Raw genomic sequence first — 23,292 nt, 5'->3', positions numbered from 1 at the left:
AAATATTTGAAATTGATTCCCTAATGCTTTATGCAAGCACGTCTGAGTAAGTACCACCCACTCATTACATCATATTCTACCGCCAAACAGCAATACTTTGTGTAACTACAGGCGCAAAAGTTAATAAAATTTAAAGTCCCAAGCTTGGTGGCGTATTGGCGATTTAAGGAAAGGTTAATATTCATTACGGTGCCAATGTTTATAAGTGGTGTTGACTTCATTTACCATCAGGGGTCCCGTCTGATTATCAATATCAATATCATTTAAAAAAATAGTACTATATCAAATGCTAATCGCTCCGCTTTTGTGTTTTATTATTAAAATGTGTATATGTTTATATATACATGTGTATCGAATAGATGTTTGATCGTGACGATTAACAATTGAATGTTTTCAGTAAATTAATAAAACCAAACCACCAGCGAGATAAATGTAACCAGATAAAGCCTTTAGGCATTCCCACTAGACTAGAGAGCACTGATGAAACAAAATGTTGACATGGCAAATACGTTCCTGAAGAGTAGTAATGAATATATATGTTTTCTAGACAAATCTGTAAAAATACTAAAAGGAAACTAAGTTATATAATATATATAAACCAAAAAATATGTTTGTTTGTTTTTGTAGATGCATTTTTAATGCCAATTCTTATAAAATTAAAAGCGACCAGTTAGTTTTCTCAATCATAATATCGTTATAAAATGTTGAGAGAAATCACTGTTGCAAAATAAAACTTGGCAACTTGCAAGTCACGATAATAAACACGATATTGGTCCATCATATATAATGCAGTGAAAATGCTGGTCTGAGGATGAACCTATCAAAAACGAAGATCATGGTGTTATCTAAACATAGCTTCGATGGCATTGCTATCATTGTAGCAGGCCAAAAAATTGAGAGGGTGCGCAAGTACAAATATCTGGGGACATGGCTTAATGACACCTGGAGCTGTGAACAGGAGGTAAAGACTCGCATCGAAATAGCTCGAAGTGCCTTCTGCACGTAGAAAAAAGTACTCTGCAATCGCAGACTTAAGATCCCTGTGCGCATACGACTCCTACATTGTTACATCTGGCCTATATTTCTTTACGGACGCGAGGCGTGGATAATTAAAGAAGACCTCAAAAAACGTATAGAAGCTTTCGAGATGTGAGCATATAGACGTATGTTGGCCATTCAAATCAAATAACAGCCAATCGTTGTCCACTGCTGAACATAGGCCTCTCCCAAGGTGCGCCAAAGCTCCCTGTCCTCCGCCTTCCGCATCCAGTTGGTGCCCGCCACCTTTTTAAGGTCGTCGGTCCACCTGGCTGGAGGGCGCCCTACGCTGCGCTTGCCGATTCTCCACTCTAGCACTCGTCTGCTCCAACGGCCATCGGTCCTACGACATACGTGACCAGCCACTTCAGCCTGCTAATTTTGCAAGCTATGTCGGTGACTCCGGTTCTTTTCCGGATAATCTCATTTCTGATCTTATCCTTTAAAGATACTCCGAGCATAACTCGCTCCATAGCACGCAGAGCGACTTTGAATTTGTGGACTAGTCCCGCAGTTAGTGTCCAAGTTTCGGCACCGTATGTCATGGCAGGTAAGACGCATTGGTTGAAGACTTTCGTCTTCAAACATTTCGGTATAGACGACTTGAGGACTTCACGAACTTTTTTCTCTTTACTAAAATAGTAATACTTGCACTAATGTTACTTCTTCACTTTATCACAGCTAAAATGTAACATAATTACCATATTTCGGACATTTTTTCCCATTTTATATTTTCAATTATGACGCGGGCGAAGCCGCAGGCGAAGCGCTAAACATTAATAAAGGAGATTATTTTATAAGTACCACTAGCATCTTGTTGATTTAGCATTACGTGATATTTGTGTATTTTATTCAAATATAAACATTTTATTCAAATATAAACATCCCAAGCGAATTCTTCGATCGGCTTCCTTCTCGAAGTTGTTCCTACAGACTTGTATTATCTGTCCTAAGTAGGTATATTCACTAACAACTTCGAGAGGTTTCCCCTCGACGTATATCGGTCCCAGCACGACATGCCTATTGAACATGACCTTGGTCTTGTCCAAGTTTATACCGAGACCGATACACCGAGAAGACTCGCCTAGGCTACGCAGCATTTCGGTGAGTTGTTCCAGCGACTGCTATGATGACGATATCGTCGGCAAATCGAAGGTGTGAGACGTACTCGCCGTTTACATTGACTCCATACTCAGTCCTATCCAGCGTCTTGAAAACGTCTTCCAACGCGTTGGTGAACAGTTTCGGGGATATTACATCCCCCTGTCTCACCCCTCTGCGCAGTAGGATCGCCTTCGTCTTACAGTCCTGGATGTGGACAGTCATTGTAGCGGCGTTGTACAGACATCTCAGTACCTCGATATATGTCCAGTCGATATGACATCTCTGCAATGAGTCGAGCACTGCCCAGGTTTCGATGGAGTCGAAGTTCATCCACAAATGCAAAACACAGTGGCTGATTGTACTCTTCTGTCTGTTGGCCATTAGTTGGACTCAAAAGGTCTCGAACGTGGAAGTTCTGCGACGCGTCAACCAAAAACGGCAACTTTTGGAGACTGTCAAGAGGAAAAAATTTGCATATCTCGGACACGTGCTTAGGCATGAAAGATATGAACTTTTGCAACTGATTATGATGGGAAAAGTTGCCGGAAGGAGAGCTGTTGGGAGCAGAAAAAAGTCTTGGCTGTGCAACATCCGTGAATGGACGGGAATCGCGAGTGCTGCCGAACTCTTACGCCTCGCGAAGAACAAGAAGGAGTATTTAAAGCTGACTGCCAACCTTCGCTAGTCGAAGTGGCACTCGAAGAAGAAGAAGAATATATAATGCAAAATAGATTCCCTTATATTTGGTTCTGTATTTTAATTCTTGTATACGTTAATAATACATTAATAATTCGTAAGCATGTATTATATACCTACTCGTTTTAGTGCCTTTTTTAATTCATAAATGTGGTTAGCAATGGTTCTGTGGTTCTGTACCAATTATTTATTCTAATTTGTATAAAAGGTTAGCATATTTGCATTGAACCGTAAAGCACTTTTGGCTTCGACTTCATTTATTGTTTGTAATTTATTTGATCCGTGAAAATCGTTATATTATAATATAATATAACGATGCCTGGTGTCCGCAACTTCATCCCTATGAAAGCCGGTTTTATTACGATATATCGATTACTTATAGAAATGTATCTTCGTGTTCTTTTTTATTGCCCATGCTCTTTATTGAATAAATTCAATTTACACAAGGTTTCTACTGACTTGTTATTTGAAAACAGTTTATTTATTTATTTTTTGCCAAGATATTCCTCGCTTCTACGAGATTGTATATTATATGTTCGAGCTAATCTTAGGAACAACTATTGGAATTGATTTTCGTTTTTATTTATAGAAAGATTGAATCACGAAGGAGGGTTTTGGTTCGTGAATACTTTGTAATACATCAATATAATAAGATTTTTCAGTAGCAACAATAATTAGTATTGTTGTCCGGTTTGCAGGGCGAATGAGCCAGTGTAACTAAAGGCACAAGGGACATAAAAATTTAGTTCCCAAGGTTGGTAGCACATTAGCGATGGAAGTGATAGTTAATATTTTTATTATAATACCAATGTCTATAAGCGGTGGTGAACTATTGTGAAAAAAAACGAGCCACATTTTTCAAGTCTCTGTGTATCTCATAATGAGGAACGAATGTACGATGAGCCACCACTCACACATAGAAGCCATAAACAGAACCTAATCATAAATAAACGCATGAAAAAATACGCAAGGTGTGTGCTTTATGCATATATATTATTATATGCTCTTATTACTTTAATAATAAAAATGTTCTCCGGACCGATTTCGGCTACGGCGGCCAATCTCAAGAGAGATTAGCCAACTGCACAGAACATATTAAAGTGCACAAGTATGTGCGCCAACACAGTGTGCTCTTTTCCCTAACTTTCATAATCCGATTTGACGGCAATCCGACAAGACCGAAATGAGTTCAGGTGCTCTACCAACAAACATCCAGACTTCGAGCTGTTACTTAGAATTTTCGATAGAAGTACCCAATAACTTTTTATTGGCCTGACTTGAGATTTGAACCCAGGACCTCCTCGGACTAGTGGCTAGATATAAAAGGACTTCATACCTTATCGATTAAAATATACGGGATAAAATCCTAATTTTACCAGTACGAAGTCGGGGCGGGCTAGTTTACTAAATAAAACCTTACAAATTTCGTTTTAAAACACAGCTTATATCAGACAGCACTAAATTCCTTGTTCTAGTTGAAAGAGAGTAGAGCTGACCTTTCAGTAGATACGTAGTCGCTTTGTATCGTTGTCTTGAAATAAAATACTCTCCTTATATTCTTACAAGCCTTTGTGATAATTTACTTTTGGTGCACTAATTTTTACTTCTTACTGAAAATAATCAATGTAACCTAATTTTTATTTTAGTGATATTGTTAAATAATAACTATTTATATGGCTGTGAAATTTCGAGTGTCTCGCAATATAAACATATATACAAGCCTAAAAGGCTTTCACAGAAAAACTGTTTTTTAGTTCTTACCCGTAAACCGTTAAATGCAAATTCTCATCACTGCCTTAAAACAAAGAATTCAATTTACATAGACGTATTATAATACGTCATAAATCTAATAATTAAAATTACTTCCCTTTGATAAAAATATTTTTCTATCTAGCTACTCACAGATACGTGTCTCGCATCCGTAAGCTTTCTCAAGTTTAGAAGCGTCGGTTTTTCTTAATCATGCTGCTGCTCTGCAGTGCGTTTTGCCCGATATGAACCTTAGTATTGATTTCTTGTTGCATATTTTGCTATTTAATCTGTATGTTTAAAAAATATATATAGCCATCTTCGTTCCGGTTTGTTTAATTGCATTTTTATTTTTCCAAAAGTTGAAGTTTCCGTACAGAAATTAATTATTGATTTTTTTTAAAATACTATTGTCTGTTCTGTTATATTATTTTTCAATATTTTGTTTTACAATAAAACCATCGAGCAGTATAGTAAAAAAATCATAAAAGGATTTATATCTTGCAGACAAGACAATTTCAAATATTTAAAATTGACATTTTTACTCTTATTATAAATTTAAAGTAAAACAATATTCGCATTTAATAAGCTAATCAAATGGAGACTCGAAGGCAGGAGTATTACTTCTAAAAATAAATGATTGGTATGTTTTAGTCTTAAGAAAACCCATCATTAAAAATATGTTCTACTGTTATACTGCTAATGTTCACATCATGGTATAACAAAAAACTCAAAATTATATCAGTAAGCGCTCCCATATAAAAAATTACTAAGGTATTCAGGAGGCGGGTAGTCCTAACATCGTATTCAAATTTAGATTCACAAAATGACCGTGGTCATTTGCGAAACTAAGGGATGAATATTTTACATTAGTAGACTACCGACCATTGTTCTACTCGAGAGTTGCTCCTAATGCTTCACATTTTGAAACCAGACGTATGTGGAATTGTTCAAAATATTTGAAACCTGAATTCGGAACTCGATGCAGAGTTTATGCTTGAAATGTAATGTTGAATCCAATTCATTGGTGAATCAAACTAACGAACACCATGCCGGTTTTAGGTAAGCTATTCTGACTTAGCATAGGTATAATTCATGTCGTTATATATATGCATATCCAGTGTAGTTAAGTGTTAAATATAGTAAAATAAATAAATATTTAAAACATTTTCTCTAATTACAATATTATTTTACAGCACGTTTCACGATTTTTTCTTATGCTTGCCCATTCAAATTTTTAATATTTTCTCTAAAGTTTTTTCTAGTAGACCAAATCATAAAGATTTTTAATAAAGGAAAATTTTTAAAACTTCTATGATTTTGAGCAAATATAATGTTATTAGTGAAATAATAATATCACAGCATTCACAATTATTTTATGACGTACATCTGTGCACATGTGTATGAATGTTAGTGTGAACATATGATACTTGGGCGAAGTATCATTATCAATATCAATCTTTATACATGTGCAAAAATGATGACAAATGAACTTCATACGAATTAATTTTTTATTAAAAATGAATTAATGTTTTATATAAAAGTAAGTCTTCTACATAAGTCAAAATTTTACTGCTATTTCTACTTGAAGTATACAGCGTATACATGTAGATATAACAGTAAAATATAGGTAAATTGTAACATATATAATGTTATAATTACGTGGCCAACAAAGCCACGACCAGTTTTATTAGATTTCATATAAAATATATCTCACTGCGTTAACCATTAAAACATTTTTGCAAATTATATTGCTATACAAAAATGTGAGTTTATACTCCGATCGTGAATTTGTATTAAATAATTCGGTATATGAAAATTCTTAAGATCCATTTTAAATATAAATTACACGGCGCTTATCTTGAAGTTTATATTACTCTACCGTAGAATACAGCTCATTAAAGTCATGTTAAATTTTAAAGTATATTGTTTTTTTTTTGTATTTCAAATGTAATTTATTAACCTTTTGTATATTATTTACTTATAAAATATGGTTTCTTTTTACAAAAAAAGCAAACTTTCTTAAACGCTGAAATGTACGAGGCAATTTTTAGTCTAGTTTCAAATTTTAACACTGTATTTGTTTGAAAAAAAAAACATACTATTTTTCTATTCAGTTGCGAAAACGTTTTTTTTTTTTATCGTGTTACGTCACGTGTTGCTAAATTTCAATTTCATGTTAAAATTGATCTTGTTTTCGTGTATTTCAATTTCAAGTTAGTGAATAAACTAAATAATTTAGTTTATTCACTAGTTTATTTTTTCATATAAGAGACATATGCCTAGTAAATGTAGTCAATAAACAATGACATTGTAAGAAATATTGACCTAAGCCTACCATGAATTAAGTGTTATTTCCCCCGTGCCTATAATTATACATTCTTATAATTTCCCAAAATTATAGGTTTAACATCTTGCTTTTAAATGCCACATGTATGAGTAAAGTGTAATATGATACTGTTAAATTAAATACTACATTAAGTGTTTATGAGACTAGTGCACTACTTACTTCGAAAAGTTTAAAACTGATCATTCGGCTGCTCCATATTTTTGTAGCATTTTCACAAACACATATACACAAATGTATTTTATTATGTATGTGTCGTGTAAATGCATATGAATTAATATTATTGTATAATATTTCGAAACGAATAATATTCAGTTCGATAATATTAATTTATAGTTAATGCTATTTAATATTTAGAAGATTTATTAAAAATCATGATTACTTATTTATATATTATTAGAACTATAAAATGACGTCTATTTTTGACAAACTCTACAATATCAAATATCGGTCAAATGTCGGTGCATTATTTAAAAGGAAACAGTACAATACACATATATGATGTTCTGTTATGAATTTAGTTATATAAACATTATCTATATTTTTACTATTTAATTTGAAAATAATGTTGGGAGAAGTTTATTTGATAAGTACATTAAATGTTGTCAGAGAAATAAGTATTAAGCTTTTGTTTCTTTTTTTATTAACAACTTTTTTGAAATTTGAAATAAATCCAGCGACAGAAATGTTTTAGGTCGTTCTGTCAATAAATTCTAAGAGAATAGATAGTGAATACATACTATAGTAATTATGCTCTGCTAGTCTCCCGAGAGAATAACCGCCATGACCGGCATCTATCAAGAGTGACGTCACGTATAAGCTAAAAGTTTAAGTGATTACAAACTAATTTTTTTTTCTATATAGTATAGGTAGGCGGACAAGCATATGGTGTTAAGCCACCTGATGTTAAGTGGTCACCAACGCCTATAGACATTGGCATTGTAAGAAATGTTAACTGTCGCTTTCACAGCCAATACACCACCAACCTTGGGAATCAGGATTTTATGTCCCTTGTGCCTGTAATTACACTGGCTCACTCACCCTGCAAACCAGAACACAACAATATACCAATTACTGCTGTTTTACAGTAGAATATCTGATGAGTGGGTGGTACCTACCCAAACAAGCTTGCGCAAAGTCACCAGTTAGCTATATAACTATGGTCATAACACTTGGCTCACAAATGGAACAATCAATGGAATTTTCTTCTAGCACAACAGTAAGTTTATTGTCCCCAGAGTGAATGTAATTCACCTCCAATCTTCCAAAGTATAATTTTTAACAAATCTGCTAGTTTTGCGTTCCCCATAGATTACAAAAGAAATACGATTATGGATTTTGTAGAAGAGCATCCGTGTATTTTCATATGGGTATAATTCGTATTCGCGAAGGTTTTAGTTATGAATAAAAATATGAATTTCTACTGATGCATCAAAGTCACAACAACTAATTAAGTATTCGTCTAATTGGGTAAAGTGTTTTTTTAAATAATATTACTTATAATAACTAGTTGTTACATACAATCTCTAAGAGGTTACGAAGTCCGAAGTATATAAAGGAAAGGATAGGAAGAACGTTGATTCTAGATAGCGCAGAGAACACTTTGAACTTAATCAAAAATTTAGTTCAAATATTTGCATAAAATACGCTCCTTTGTACTTATTTATTCTTCTTCTTCTTCTTTGTTCAAACCCTCTTCCCAGTTCAGCTGGGTCGGGTCTCTTTGTACATCTGCGCCAGAGAGCTCTGTTCTGGGTTGTCTGTGTACTCAGATTCTCTTTCTGGGCCTCTTTTTGTATGTTTGACCACCAGGTTGCGGGCGGTCGCCCTCTTCCCCGCGGTCGGTCCGGGATATTTAAGGCTTTCTTGATAGGATGATCATCGTTACGTCTCAGTATATGGCCGTACCGGCGCAATCGACATTCTTTCAATTTTTCTACAATTGGTGAACCTTGAACGATCCCCTGACATACTCATTCCTTACTTTGTCCAGCCGGGTGATTCCTCCCGCCCATCTAAGCATTTTCATCTCACTTGTATGCAGTTGTTGTTCGTGTGTCTTTTTGATGGTCCAACACTCTGCTCCATAGATCATGGATGGGCGTACTACCGTTTTGTACACTTTTCCCTTTACACGAATGGGCATTCTATGGTCACAGAGAACACCCGAAAGCGATTTACATTTTATCCAGGTGGTTTTAATGCGGTGGTCCACGTCCTTATCCATATTTGCATCTACTACTGATGCAATAACTTCAAATATCTTGGATCTGTGCTTACTACTGATGTCCCGGACCGACCGCGGGGAAGAGGGCGACCGCCCGCAACCTGGTGGTCAAACATACAAAAAGAGGCCCAGAAAGAGAATCTGAGTACACAGACAATATTAATAATTCTTGTATTAGTACCACATAATATTCCGGGATGTTTTGAGCTCTCATAGCCTGCCAAACTAGATTTCTGGGTATCCTATCGAAAGCCTTTTCTAGGTCGATGAACAGGAAATACAGATTTTCTTTGTTTGAACGATGTTTCTCCATCACAACTCGAATTAACTGAATGGCATCGATGGTAGATTTGCCAGGTGTGAAGCCGTATTGGTTCTCAGTTATACGGGTACAGTCATTTATGCGTGCAGCGATGATTCTTTCAAACAGTTTCAGTGTGTGTGATGTGAGTTTTATTCCCCTGTAGTTTCCGCAATTCGTAATGTCCCCTTTTTGTTTATATATTGCTGATAGGATGCTGTTACGCCAGGATTCAGGGATCTTGCCATCTTTAACAATAGCGTTAAAAAGCTTGGTGAGCCAGGGTGTTGCAGATTCTTTCAGCTTCTTTCAGAAATCTGCTGGTATCTGGTCGGGACCAGTGGTCTTATGGTACTTCATTTTTGATATGGCCTTGCTCACCTCCTCCTCTAATATAGATTTTATAGGCCCTTCAACAAAAAATCTTGCTTTTCTTGTTCAGAACATCCCGCTTGTGGTGCATACGCAGAGATTAAATTTAAAGGCGGTTGACCGTCCATTGCTAGTTTTATGCTAATGAGTCTGTCATTCTTTCTATCCACGTTGATTATTCTCGTTTTCAGGTTTTCAGCCAATACGATACCTACTCCGTTTCTTTTGGTATCAATACCATGGTATACAAGCTGGTAGCCATTTCCGATATCCCTGGATTTTGACCCTTTCCATTTTGTTTCTTGGACGCAGCAGGCGTTTATTTGTCTTGCTTTTAAAATTTCGCTTAGTTCTGTGCTGCGTCCCGTCATTGTGCCGAGGTTCTTCGATGCGAGTCTGAGTTTGTCAAAGACTTTTGGATGCGAACGTTGGTTCTTGTCTTTAGCGTCGCTTGTGGAGAACGCCCTAGCATGTATAGCATTCTTCGCATCTACGTCGCTTGAGGGGGACGCCCTAGCATTTAACGTTCTCATCTTTAGTTTTGCTATCATACATGGAGTTTTTGGCTAAAGTTTTACGGCCGGTTGCCACTTTTATATTACAAGTCACAGTACAAAGTCGGGTCGAATTTTAATTTATTGCTATTAAGTAAAAGCAGTGCAAAAGTAAAATCAGTGGTGAGAACGCGTGAATCTTAACCGATGATCCACCACCACTGAATTTTCATGTGCTTAATTTGTGATTATAATTCATCTCATGGTTTACGGTGAAGGAAAACATCGTGAGGAAACCTGCATGTGTCTAATTTCACTGAAATTCTGCCACATGTGTATTCCACCAATCCGCATTGGAGCAGCGTGGTGGAATAAGCTCCAAACCTTCTGCCCAAAAAGGGAGAGAAGGCCTTAGCCCAGCAGTGGGACATTTACAGGATGTTACAAAAAGTAAAAAATCTATCTTCAAAAAATTATGAAACTGATTTTCATACCTATCAATCTTTTATTATATCAATTACTGTATTCATATAAGCGTAACTCAGTGAAATAATTAGTAATGGTAGTTGAGTACGGTCACTATTAATAGTAAATACGGAAGAAACAGATTCTTCAGTAGAGTAGAATTTCAAAACAATGATAGCATTAAATTTCATTTTGTCTTTTTAAATGTTTCTAAAGTATTATTCCAATACATTTTGTATTTGAATAATATATATTTTTTATTTTGATTCTGAAATTCATAGCGACGCTATTAGAAGGACGATTATTTTTATTACAGATATAAAAGCCGAGTCAATTAGTGTAATTGAACCAATTAAAAGTAAATATAAAAACAATAAACAAAATTGCTTTAGACCGACTACATACTCGTACTATATATAAGATATTTAATCACGTCGATTGGCACTCTGATGTAAATATGTAGTACCTAACGGGAAATGGTTTATCTTTTTGTACGTGACGAAAGCAAATATGACGTGACTACAAAATCTCTGGTACTCCGCTGGTGATGCAAAGCAAAATCGCAATGCTGGGGATTGACGTTCGCTGCGACCTTAGTCCAAGGGATTACATCGAGGCTGTTATAAAAACAGCTTCACGGAAACTCGGAGTTCTGAACAAGGTGCGGCGCTTTTTCACGCCACAACAACTGTGCCTGCTGTACAAAACACAGGTACGGTCTTGCGTGGAATATTGCTCGCACCTTTGGGATGGCTCCGCTAAGTACCTACTTGAGGCCTTGGACTGGTTGCAGCGACGTGCCGTACGCATTATTGGTGACGTAAAGGTCACAAACACCCTTGAACCTTTACAATTGCGTCGTGAGAAAGCAGCACTGAGCGCTTTCTATCGACTGTATCACGGTGAGTGCTCTGAGGAATTATTCTCTCTAATTCCTGCTTCCCCCTTCCTTCTTAAGTCCACGCGAGCTGGTTCTCGATGTCACCGCCTAACTGTGACATCAATTCCATCGCGAACAAAGAAATTTGGCAACTCCTTTCTTTGTCGCACTTCCAAAAAATGGAATTCCTTACCAGCACAACCCGGGTTCCTTCAAACGAGGCGTGAAGAGGCATCTTGCGGGCCGGCAAGGCGAAGGCGGCTAGTGCAGAACGTTTTTCCCGTCTGTACTGGTCGTCGTCGCGTTTGGACTCTACTACCACTTACCATCTGGTGGAGTAGAGTCATTTGCCCTCCCGGCGAATTTAAAAAAAAAAATCGTGATTATTTCCAAGTAAGCTTTAATTATTTTTTTTATAATTTATAAAAAGAAGGCAACTGCAAAAAATATAAACCTGACCACAGTTAATGGGCAGCCAACGAAAGAATCTAAATCAATTTTTCCTTTCATTTCTTTTCCGAATATTAATATTTAGCGGTAGAACAATTTCGGAGGAGTTACCTACTCATAGACGAGGACCTGCACGGAGACTTACCACTGGGTTAAATAGTATTGTTTTTCTTAATTTTATTATATAGTCCAATTCATATCTTATGATATATGCGATATGAGCAGACTAGAAAGCACTAAGAAATTCACCCTAAAAACTGGGTAGGTTACGGTCAACATATACACTACATACACATTTAAATAATTTAGAAAGTAAATGTTCCACGGTGATGGCCCTACTATAATCCTAACTGTAGACGCATTTTGTCACCTTGAACCTAAAACGCATTGAGGTAAGCCCCTTACAACCTAATCATACAGTCAATAGCGATTGTTTTACAAGTTAAAAAAGTAGAATAACCGCCTGAAAATGGCCAATTACGTTTAGTACCTTCTCTCCCCTTGAAGAACGTCACCACGCAGCTCTAATGAGGTTTGATACCATGTCGCAGATTTTCATCCGACTGACCCATGAGCTCTGATCCATTAAACACACAAATATTCATACTAATAACAAAAAAGGGTAAAAATACTTTTTCCTGTCAGAAATAGAAGTTAGGCGGATGAAGTTGTTATTATTGAACACTTGTCTCTTTAAATGAGGATAATGAAGCTCGCAAACTCGGTATAAAAGCTATTACTAAAGTTAAGCCTCGAAGGGTCATTTAAGTGTGTTGTTATAATTATCTTTACATATTATGGTACTTGTTTGGATACAACATTTATTTTTATGGCTGACCAGAAAATCCCATTTAGATAAAATCTACAAAACAATGACAATTTTCGACCTTTTGGTCTTTAAAAATCCCAATAATTTTTTATTGGCTCGGCTCAGAGATACAGATTTTCTTTGTTTGAACGATGTTTCTCCAATCCATAGCCTCCACGGATGTCGCTATAAAGGTCATTCTTTTCTCCTACATGTCCATTCAGGTCTCCTCCTATGTGGGCATGTTCTGTTAAAGGAATGTTTTGCTTAATTTCGTCAAAGTCCTCCCAGAAATCTTGCTTTTCTTGTTCAGAACATCCCGCTTGTGGTGCATACGCAGAGATTAAGTTCAAAGGCGGTTGACCATCCATTGCTAGTTTTATGCTAATGAGTCTGTCATTCTTTCTATCCACGTTGATTATTCTCGTTTTCAGGTTTTCATCCAATACGATACCTACTCCGTTTCTTTTGGTATCTATACCATGGTATACAAGCTGGTAGCCATTTCCGATATCCCTGGATTTTGACCCTTTCCATTTTGTTTCTTGGACGCAGCAGGCGTTTATTTGTCTTGCTTTTAAAATTTCGCTTAGTTCTGTGCTGCGTCCCGTCATTGTGCCGAGGTTCCTCGATGCGAGTCTGAGTTTGTCAAAGACTTTTGGATGCGAACGTTGGTTCTTGTCTTTAGCGTCGCTTGTGGGGAACGCCCTAGCATGTATAGCATTCTTCGCATCTACGTCGCTTGAGGGGGACGCCCTAGCATTTAACGTTCTCATCTTTAGTTTTGCTGTCATACATGGAGTTTTTGGCTAAGGTTTTACGGCCGGTTGCCATTTTTATATTACAAGTCACAGTACAAAGTCGGGTCGAATTTTAATTTATTGCTATTAAGTAAAAGCAGTGCAAAAGTAAAATCAGTGGTGAGAACGCGTGAATCTTAACCGATGATCGTGAGGTCAAACACGGACAAGCACCACTGAATTTTCATGTGCTTAATTTGTGATTATAATTCATCTCATGGTTTACGGTGAAGGAAAACATCGTGAGGAAACCTGCATGTGTCTAATTTCACTGAAATTCTGCCACATGTGTATTCCACCAATTCGCATTGGAGCAGCGTGGTGGAATAAGCTCCAAACCTTCTCCCCAAAAAGGGAGAGAAGGCCTTAGCCCAGCAGTGGGACATTTACAGGATGTTACTAAACTGATTTTCATACCTATCAATCTTTTATTATATCAATTACTGTATTCATATAAGCGTAACTCAGTGAAATATTAGTAATGGTAGTTGAGTACGGTCACTATTAATAGTAAATACGGAAGAAACAGATTCTTCAGTAGAGTAGAATTTCAAAACAATGATAGCATTAAATTTCATTTTGTCTTTTTAAATGTTTCTAAAGTATTATTCCAATACATTTTGTATTTGAATAATATATATTTTTTATTTTGATTCTGAAATTGATAGCGACGCTATTAAAAGGACGATTATTTTTATTACAGATATAAAAGCCGAGTCAATTAGTGTAATTGTACCAATTAAAAGTAAATATAAAAACAATAAACAAAATTGCTTTAGACCGACAACATACTCGTACTATATATAAGATATTTAATCACGTCGATTGGCACTCTGATGTAAATATGTAGTACCTAACGGGAAATGGTTTATCTTTATGTACATGACGAAATCAAATATGACGTGACTAAAAAATCGTGATTATTTCCAAGTAAGCTTTAATTATTTCTTTTATAATTTATAAAAAGAAGGCAACTGCAAAAAATATAAACCTGACCACAGTTAATGGGCAGCCAACGAAAGAATCTAAATCAATTTTTCCTTTCATTTCTTTTCCGAATATTAATATTTAGCGGTAGAACAATTTCGGAGGAGTTACCTACTCATAGACGAGGACCTGCACGGAGACTTACCACTGGGTTAAATAGTATTGTTTTTCTTAATTTTATTATATAGTCCAATTCATATCTTATGATATATGCGATATGAGCAGACTAGAAAGCGCTAAGAAATTCACCCTAAAAACTGGGTAGGTTACGGTCAACATATACACTACATACACATTTAAATAATTTAGAAAGTAAATGTTCCACGGTGATGGCCCTACTATAATCCTAACTGTAGACGCATTTTGTCACCTTGAACCTAAAACGCATTGAGGTAAGCCCCTTACAACCTAATCATACAGTCAATAGCGATTGTTTTACAAGTTAAAAAAGTAGAATAACCGCCTGAAAATGGCCAATTACATTTAGTACCTTCTCTCCCCTTGAAGAACGTCACCACGCAGCTCTAATGAGGTTTCATACCATGTGGCAGATTTTCATCCGACTGACCCATGAGCTCTGATCCATTAAACACACAAATATTCATACTAATAACAAAAAAGGGTAGAAATACTTTTTCCTGTCAGAAATAGAAGTTAGGCGGATGAAGTTGTTATTATTGGACACTTGTCTCTTTAAATGAGGATAATAAAGCTCGCAAACTCGGTATAAAAGCTATTACTAAAGTTAAGCCTCGAAGGGTCATTTAAATGTGTTGTTTTAATTATCTTTACATATTATGGTACTTGTTTGGATACAACATTTATTTTTATGGCTGACCAGAGAATCCCATTTAGGTAAAATCTACAAAACAATGACAATTTTAGACCTTTTGGTCTTTAAAAATCCCAATAACTTTTTATTGGCTCGGCTCGTGGTTTGAACCCAAGACTTGAATCCTCAAGTCTTGGGTTCAAAGGATCAAAGGTTCAATGGTCTAGGATTGAGAAAGGGCTAGCTAGATCAATAGACTTATACTGAATCTCAAAGAAGGTTGGAAGCATAAGTATTCCTTTAAATATTTAAAATATTACAAACGGCAAGTAGAATGTAAGCGTTTTGTAATTTTCTCACTTATTATGTACATAATTTGTTACTTCATGACATTTTAAGGGTGAATAAGTCAACCTATATGTCAGTGCTGCTATTCTAGGCGACAATGTTTATTTTAATATTTATATTTTTTTATTTACAAAGATCTCATCACAAGGTAACTACTAGAAATGACAGTATCGAAGTATCGAATTTACAGGATCCCTTGTAACAATATAACTTCAAAAGTTTGTACGTTTATTCTTCTTACGTGTACAAATAAAGCCATCAACCTTTTTTGTGAAAGGAAATAGTTTATTGGCTTTACAGACAAGTTTAAACTACTAGCACAACGTCCAATACGTTTCACCTTAAACAATAAAAATGCTTTAACGACCTCCTGAATGTAGTAACATTATATTTATGATAATAATACTCTTGCTTATTGAATTAGTTAACTTAAAAAAGGAAAAAAACATTTATTCTATGGAAACCACAATCATGCGTCACTTGGACTTGATAGATTTACGTAGAGAAGTTTTATATTTCCCCAGCGACTAACCGGAACGTTAAAATGTCAGTCCTTTAACAAGGTTCATAAAATAAGTTTTAAATAACTTTTAATACATGTTTTTTATATAATGATATAGGTATCCGGTTTCGCACGGGTAGAATCTAGGATCTACATAAAATGTTTATTTAGTTATTAACATACAAAGAAGTAATTTAATGGTTTTTTTTGGTCACGACATTCACTGACATGCTCAGAACTCATCGCAATTGCAAGTGAATCCTGATTCATTTCTATTTTTCCATGCAGTTATTATTGAAATCGAAATGCATATCTGTAATCATTATAGTCATGTGACATTACCGCTAATGGATTTTAGTTGAAATGTCAGCACCAAGAGGAATTTAGGTCAATAGTAAAACTAACAGTCGCCTTCTATTTCCGTTATAATCGATCGACATCGACCTATTGCACTAAATTCGATGTTACCTTTGTTTGTTGGCCTAAAAATAATAAAACACTCATAGGAAGGAGTGCCGAGCATCAAATATGCATAAGTCATCCTCACGCAAAGCCAGAATCGTGTTGGAACGGTTTGCGTACTTAAAATGCTTCATTTCAAGCAATATTTTATTCTGTTTTAATTATTGGATTTCTTATTTTTTCAGTTAAAACATCAGATTAATAGTCCATAGAAAACATTCCATTTTATTTTAAATAAAAATATACCTTTCCAATTATATTAAAACCTTAACAACAACATCAATGCATATTATGTTGAAATAGATATAAAACACATTTTTCATTTTCATATAAAACAAGATCAGTTATGCAAATTATATATAATTAAATTAAAATAGAACTATGTTCGTAGATATATAGATGAACTGGCATTCTATTAACTTTATAAAGAATAATCGAATTTCCACATGTAACTACTCTACTCATTAATCGAAATTTTAATTAATTAATGGAATAATATCACCTACATTTGTATAAGATACGCCTAAAAGGCACTTATAAGTGACGATACATCCTGTAACGACTCAACCACGAAGCAACTACGAACTTGTTTTATTAGTGATAGGATTTAAGTAAAGATTCTGGTAGGAATGGGTGGGTACCATCCAATCACCATTTAGCAACCGGTATGAAGGGTGTAAGTCATTGTAATTAAAGGCACAAGGGACATTTCATCTTAAATCACGTGATTCACTGGGCATGGACGGCGTTAAAAGTGGTTTATTCTTCTAACTGTGCCAGCGTTGATAATAGTATATTTCACGCATGCAGTGAAGGGTAACATTTCGAGAAAACCCGCGTCTCCGATCAAAATTCATTACATGTGAAAAATTGACCATTAAAGCAGCTTGCTGAAATCATAGCCTTAATCCCGCAGTGAAACCTTTACTATGATACTTTTTTCTGCAGATCTATTGGTCTACTTTCCTAAAATTTAATATATGTATATAATAGTATGTTAAGTTTTAAATATTACTAAAGATATATAGAGATAAATTTGTTTTACGTATAAATGAGAACTATTCTTATAAGTGAAAAGATATTTAACTTAACGTATTAAAATTACGTGTAACTAATAAAATATTGAACACCGAAGAGTTGAGGCGTTGCGTGCTGCGGCCTACAGCTGTGTTCATACCAGGAATGTTTACCGTAGAAGTAATTTAAGCGGACTGTGGATATTGTTATTAATGAATTATGCTCAAATGTTGATAGTCCACATACATTACACTATTAAAGTCAATAATTTAGCGGATCAATGTTGTAACAGGTCACTATTATATTGTGCACTTATTTTCTGACTTAATTCATGTTTCTAAGATTACTTGAAATATAAAAAAAAACAACTAAAAATTCGTTTTTTTACAAGTTTAATGTACTAGGTGATGGGGCTTGGTACAAACCCATCTGGGTATGTACCACCTACTCACTACATATTCTACCACCAAACAGCAATATGTAGGTATTGTTGTGTTCCGTTTTGAAATTTCAGTGAGCCAGTGAAATTACAGAACTAAGGGAAATAACATATTAGTTTGGTTGGTGGATCATTAGTGATGTAAAATTGCTGTTACAAGTTTAGATAAACTTATAAAAAATATATAAAAAAGGACATCATATATACGACACATATTGAGTTGCATTATTTCAAATAACTCGCATTTCATTACTACGTAATACGCTACATAACCCGAAAATTGTAGGCTTTAGTCATTTGTGAAGTTTTGAAGCTTATTCAACTGTTCAACTGCGAATATAAACGTTTATCCGACACATGCAGGTTTCAGAATTTTAAACAGAATTAAACACGTTAAATCCCACTTGTGTTTGCCCGTATTTGAGCTAATCTAAATTTTCAATCAATCTATCTTAATCAAAATTTTGTATTCAACATAAAAACATCTATATCTATTCACCAAAATGCTAAGCTTAACCGGAATAGAATTATTTAAATACGTATTTCTCTTTTAAACAATACATAACAGGTGTTGACGTCAGATGCAGTAATGTAATAATATTTATTTGCACCACGATTAATTTGTAAACATGCCGAGTTTGTGTACTGAAAATGCCTGTCTGTTTGATTACCGGCTAAATATATTTACCGTAACAACAATATACGTTAGTCAACGTTATACAAAATTATGGTAAATAAATCAATTTAACGCTTGAATATACATTGTTTATATCAACACTTTTTGTAAATAGAACGCCGCTCTACATTGTTGTTAGTCCTTTGTCTCGTAAAGTATTTTATGATATTTTTACACGGTAACTGCAATATTCTTTGATATTAAATTTGACAAAGTTGTAAAAGTTTTCGGGAAAATTGCTATATTATTATTATAAATAATAATCCTTCTATAGCGCACCTTTGAAATTGATTACCTTATTTTTTTTTTTAACAAATCGATGTACGCTTTTTAATAAACTGTTCAATTTTGAAAGGAGGAAATAGTATTTTATTACTTAATTTTTGTACTAATTATATATAAACGACAAAAATGCGCGACTTTTATTCTAATACGCTACACAAAATGGCTCGATATATTATTATATTATAAAATATTTTTATAAACATCCTGAAGATGTACAAATGTTTTATACCAAGTTTTCAAATAGCTTTTCTAGTTTTAGCAACAGGCGGCCAACAATTACGTTGACAGAATAAAAAAACATTATATCATACTATATTCTATATAATTTGGTATAGTAGTATTTTATATATGTTCATACACATAAATAACTATTACATAAATACCGTTATAACTAAATCTGCTTAAAATTAAGGAGATTGGAGACCCACAATTTAACACTCTTAGAATTCTCGTTTCCTGAAAATGAAAAGCCCGAACTTTGTGTTTAAGATTAAGATTTCAAGTATTTGGTAAGTAGCTTTATAATATTTTGGTAGATTAAAGACTGTGAAAATATATTTCTATACTTGGAAACTACTTCTCTATTAGTCGGAAAGATAAAGGATATCAATCACTGTTCAACTATATAATAACAAGTTAAATTATATGTTTAATTATTTTTTCTATACGTATATTTCTTTATGATATTTTAATTCACCGTTGAATGTAGGATGAAATGATAGAAGCACTTGAAACACTCGTCGGTACTTCCCCGGACTTAGGACCGCGTTCCGGCGAGGACTTAAGTCCTTAACCTCCGCTTCTACTGTTGTCCTCATCTCGTGTGCTGTATAATACTAAGCTAACACAGCTGACTCTGCAAAATAATATTTATAGACGTATCATTTTATTATTATACACTATCTTTGCCTCATGGTTTAGTCCGGATTAAATTTGTATTACGCATGGAATATTAAAAATTGTGAAAACTTATAAATATATTATATCCCGGGAGAATTCCGAAGAAGCCGAAAATTTGTTTTTAATGATTAAAAAAATAGGGACTGCCGATAGAAAAGTGAAACCTTGAAACTGTTAACAGTGTGTTGCAAATAAAATATTAATACAGCTTAATTTGAATAAATATAATAAAGAAAATACACTTACATTATTTTTATACACATTAATTTTCATAATACTTAAATTATTTGTACTTTCAATGACTTCATTATATTAACATTAGCATGTCGGTGACGCAAAGCCACGATTATTCCCTACGATAAACCAGCGCATCGCAATTAAAAAAGGTTTCACTTAAAAAAAAAAATTATATCGGACTACTCAGTAAACAATTTTTTTTATAGAATAGAAAGGTCGATGAGTATATGGACCACCTGATGGTAAGTGGTCACCAACGCCCATAGACATTGGCATTGTAAGAAATGTTAACCATCGCTTACAACACCAATGCGCCACCAACCTTGAGAACTAAGATGTTATGTCCCTTGTGCCTGTAATTACACTGGCTCACTCACCCTTCAAACCAGAACACAACAATACCAAGTACTGCTGTTTTGCGGTAGAATAGCTGATGTGTGGGTGGTACCTACCCAGATGAGCTTACACAAAGCTCTACCACCAGTAATATGGTCATACATAAAAAACAATTACACATATACATCGAATTGAGAACCTCCTACTTTTGTTTTTAGTGAGTTAATAATTACCTACTGATATACCGAAAATAGAAATAAGCAAAAGTACTTAAAATCGTAGTTCAATAGACTTAACCGACTTTGATGAAATGAAGGCTAATCTTTAAAATATTCTTTATAATAATCCAAATAACATATTAACCAATTTTTTTTTGTTTTACTAACGTGCCAATGGCCTGAAATTAATATTAATTAAAAATGTAGTCAGCCATATTTAAAATACAATAATGATTTATGATGTTACTTAAAGAAATATAAAAATACAAATGTGTATGACGAATATTATGAAATCATAATGTATTTTTTGTTTGAAATTTTCTTGTTTTTCCAAAGAACTCGTGAGCGTTACTCCGTGTTCGATGAAAAATGAAGTACATTAATAAACTGATTGGTTCCTTAAAATGAACTTGGTTTCGACGAATTATGATGAGGCATTTTTCCATTACCCTTTACTGACATTGTTTTTTTTTAATAAAGTCAATGAAGGTCATTTCAATGGTATTTTGTGAAGTAATTCTACATTGATATTTTTTTACAAGTATGTCCTTTATTCCATAATTATTTTATATCAATAATGTTTTAATTGTTAAGACACTGACATATTTTTTTCTTTTAATAATGCTTAAACTTATATAATCGGCTTGCATATGATAATTAAAAAAATGATTTTCGTACACCATTATAAAACCATATTTATATGGTTTATTCCAGTGGTGGGATGTTCACTCAAGTGTACTGAGCTGAACTTTAAGTTTTATTAGCTTATTTTCTTAAATACAAATTAAAAAATGATTACTCCTTACAATACAATGTCTGTTCTTCAAATAAAAGTATATTGTACAGAAAATCGATTCTGTAAAATATACTTTTAAGTGGACCTTTCAAACAGTTGACTTAATTAAAAGTCAATATAATATCCGAGTGAGATATCGTTGTTAATGGAAATTGGTTGTGATTTTAAGAATTGTTACCCTTAAAAATTTACCATTAGTGTTTTATTAAGAATAGACTTTGATAAGTAGTTTTGTTTATTTTAAAATACTGTTTTTTTTTTTCAAAAAAGCAGTAGTTTTATGGCTAATAAAATACTTTAAACTTTTACTGAAGTCAGTTAAAAATAGGAATAACAAAATATATCTTGTACAATTATATCATGGCTTGACAGTTTCATTAATTCATAAGGAAGCAGATTGAAGATCGATTTAAATCTCTGATTGTAAATATTATATCAATTTGAGCCCTTAGACTAACTCAGGTTATGAACTTATTTCAGAAAACCTCGTCCTTATTGTCAGTAACTCAAAATGAACGGACAATTAACGAAGAATTAATTAAGCACGCTAATCAATCACCTCTCCGACACGCGTCCTTATCAGGCCGTTTCAGGACCAGGCGAGGCTGAATATTTAAAAATTACTTGGCTACAGTATCAAGTATTATTAGTTTACTGTATTATATATATATATATATATATATATATATATATATATATATATATATATATATATTCAAAAATATTAGGCCATTTTTGCTAAGATATGCTAAATATGAAATTGAATAAAGAATTATCTGGTGTAAAATTGTGTCGTAATCAACGTCAACTTTTTTAAATAATGCTAATGGACTAGGACAAAGAATTATAGAGTCAACTTGTCATTGCGATTTTTAACACTATTCCAACATAGTTTTTAACTATTCCATAATATGCTGACGTCCATTTGGCAAATTTCACGCTACGGCAGCCATTGTGTTCAGACTAACAAGTCTGGTTACTCTCATAACCCGATAGGATGTGATACGACGAACAGAGAAAGTTCGGGCGAAGAGCTGATTTTACTTTCTGATGACGGCATTTTAACAAATTTATTCAAGTATATCCTGTATACTGTGTATGGTCCTGTCTAAAGTAAAAATCTCATAACAAACACATGATTTAATAAATGATATGCTTAATGCAATACATTACTTCTTATATACTCTTATATGATATTTTGAAACGCTCAATGAACCAAAAATAACTTGAAGTGAGATTCACAAAGTTGTTCCCTCTTTTCCTTGTTCGCTTATTCGCTAACAAGCTACTGCGTATATCTTCAAACTTGAGAGTACTTTAAAATTTTTAGTCCACAAACATTTATTGCATAATCATCTTTATAAACGTAAATGCATTTTACTTCAAAATGTTTCCCAGAAATCTTTCCGTATAATTAAATTATTTTAACAAGAAATACACAATGGAGATTTTACTTCTATAATATTCCCTTACGTTAAATGGTTCATATTATAAATCCGCATTATGCTATTGGTTATTTAGTTAAAATACAAAGTAAAACAACAATCCATAAAAGTTGGCTCTTCGTAAGGAAAAGATTTGGACTT

At 34.0% G+C, this 23,292-nt stretch overlaps 3 protein-coding genes across 4 annotated transcripts in view; all 3 read right to left on the bottom strand.

Moving 5' to 3' along the window:
• Nucleotides 1-23,292, bottom strand: part of LOC126773844 (uncharacterized) — a 151,677-nt gene that overhangs the window by 86,024 nt on the left and 42,361 nt on the right. The window lies entirely within an intron of this gene.
• Nucleotides 9,864-10,367, bottom strand: LOC126773945 (craniofacial development protein 2-like). Its single transcript, XM_050495206.1, has one exon. It carries the CDS (start codon nucleotides 10,365-10,367, stop codon nucleotides 9,864-9,866), a length of 504 nt encoding a protein of 167 aa, XP_050351163.1.
• LOC126773944 (craniofacial development protein 2-like) lies at nucleotides 13,054-13,707 on the bottom strand. The gene has a single exon (XM_050495205.1). The coding sequence runs from the start codon at nucleotides 13,705-13,707 to the stop codon at nucleotides 13,054-13,056; it is 654 nt and encodes a 217-aa protein (XP_050351162.1).

Source organism: Nymphalis io, chromosome 15 (genome assembly GCF_905147045.1).
Source record: "Nymphalis io chromosome 15, ilAglIoxx1.1, whole genome shotgun sequence".
Taxonomy (NCBI): Eukaryota; Metazoa; Arthropoda; class Insecta; order Lepidoptera; family Nymphalidae; genus Nymphalis; species Nymphalis io.
This window is presented reverse-complemented; position numbering and strand designations above follow the sequence as displayed.

Excerpts from the sequence above, each read along its gene's own strand:
- LOC126773944 (XM_050495205.1), bottom strand. The coding sequence starts at position 13,707 with ATGAGAACGTTAAATGCTAGGGCGTCCCCCTCAAGCGACGTAGATGCG.
- LOC126773945 (XM_050495206.1), bottom strand. The coding sequence starts at position 10,367 with ATGAGAACGTTAAATGCTAGGGCGTCCCCCTCAAGCGACGTAGATGCG.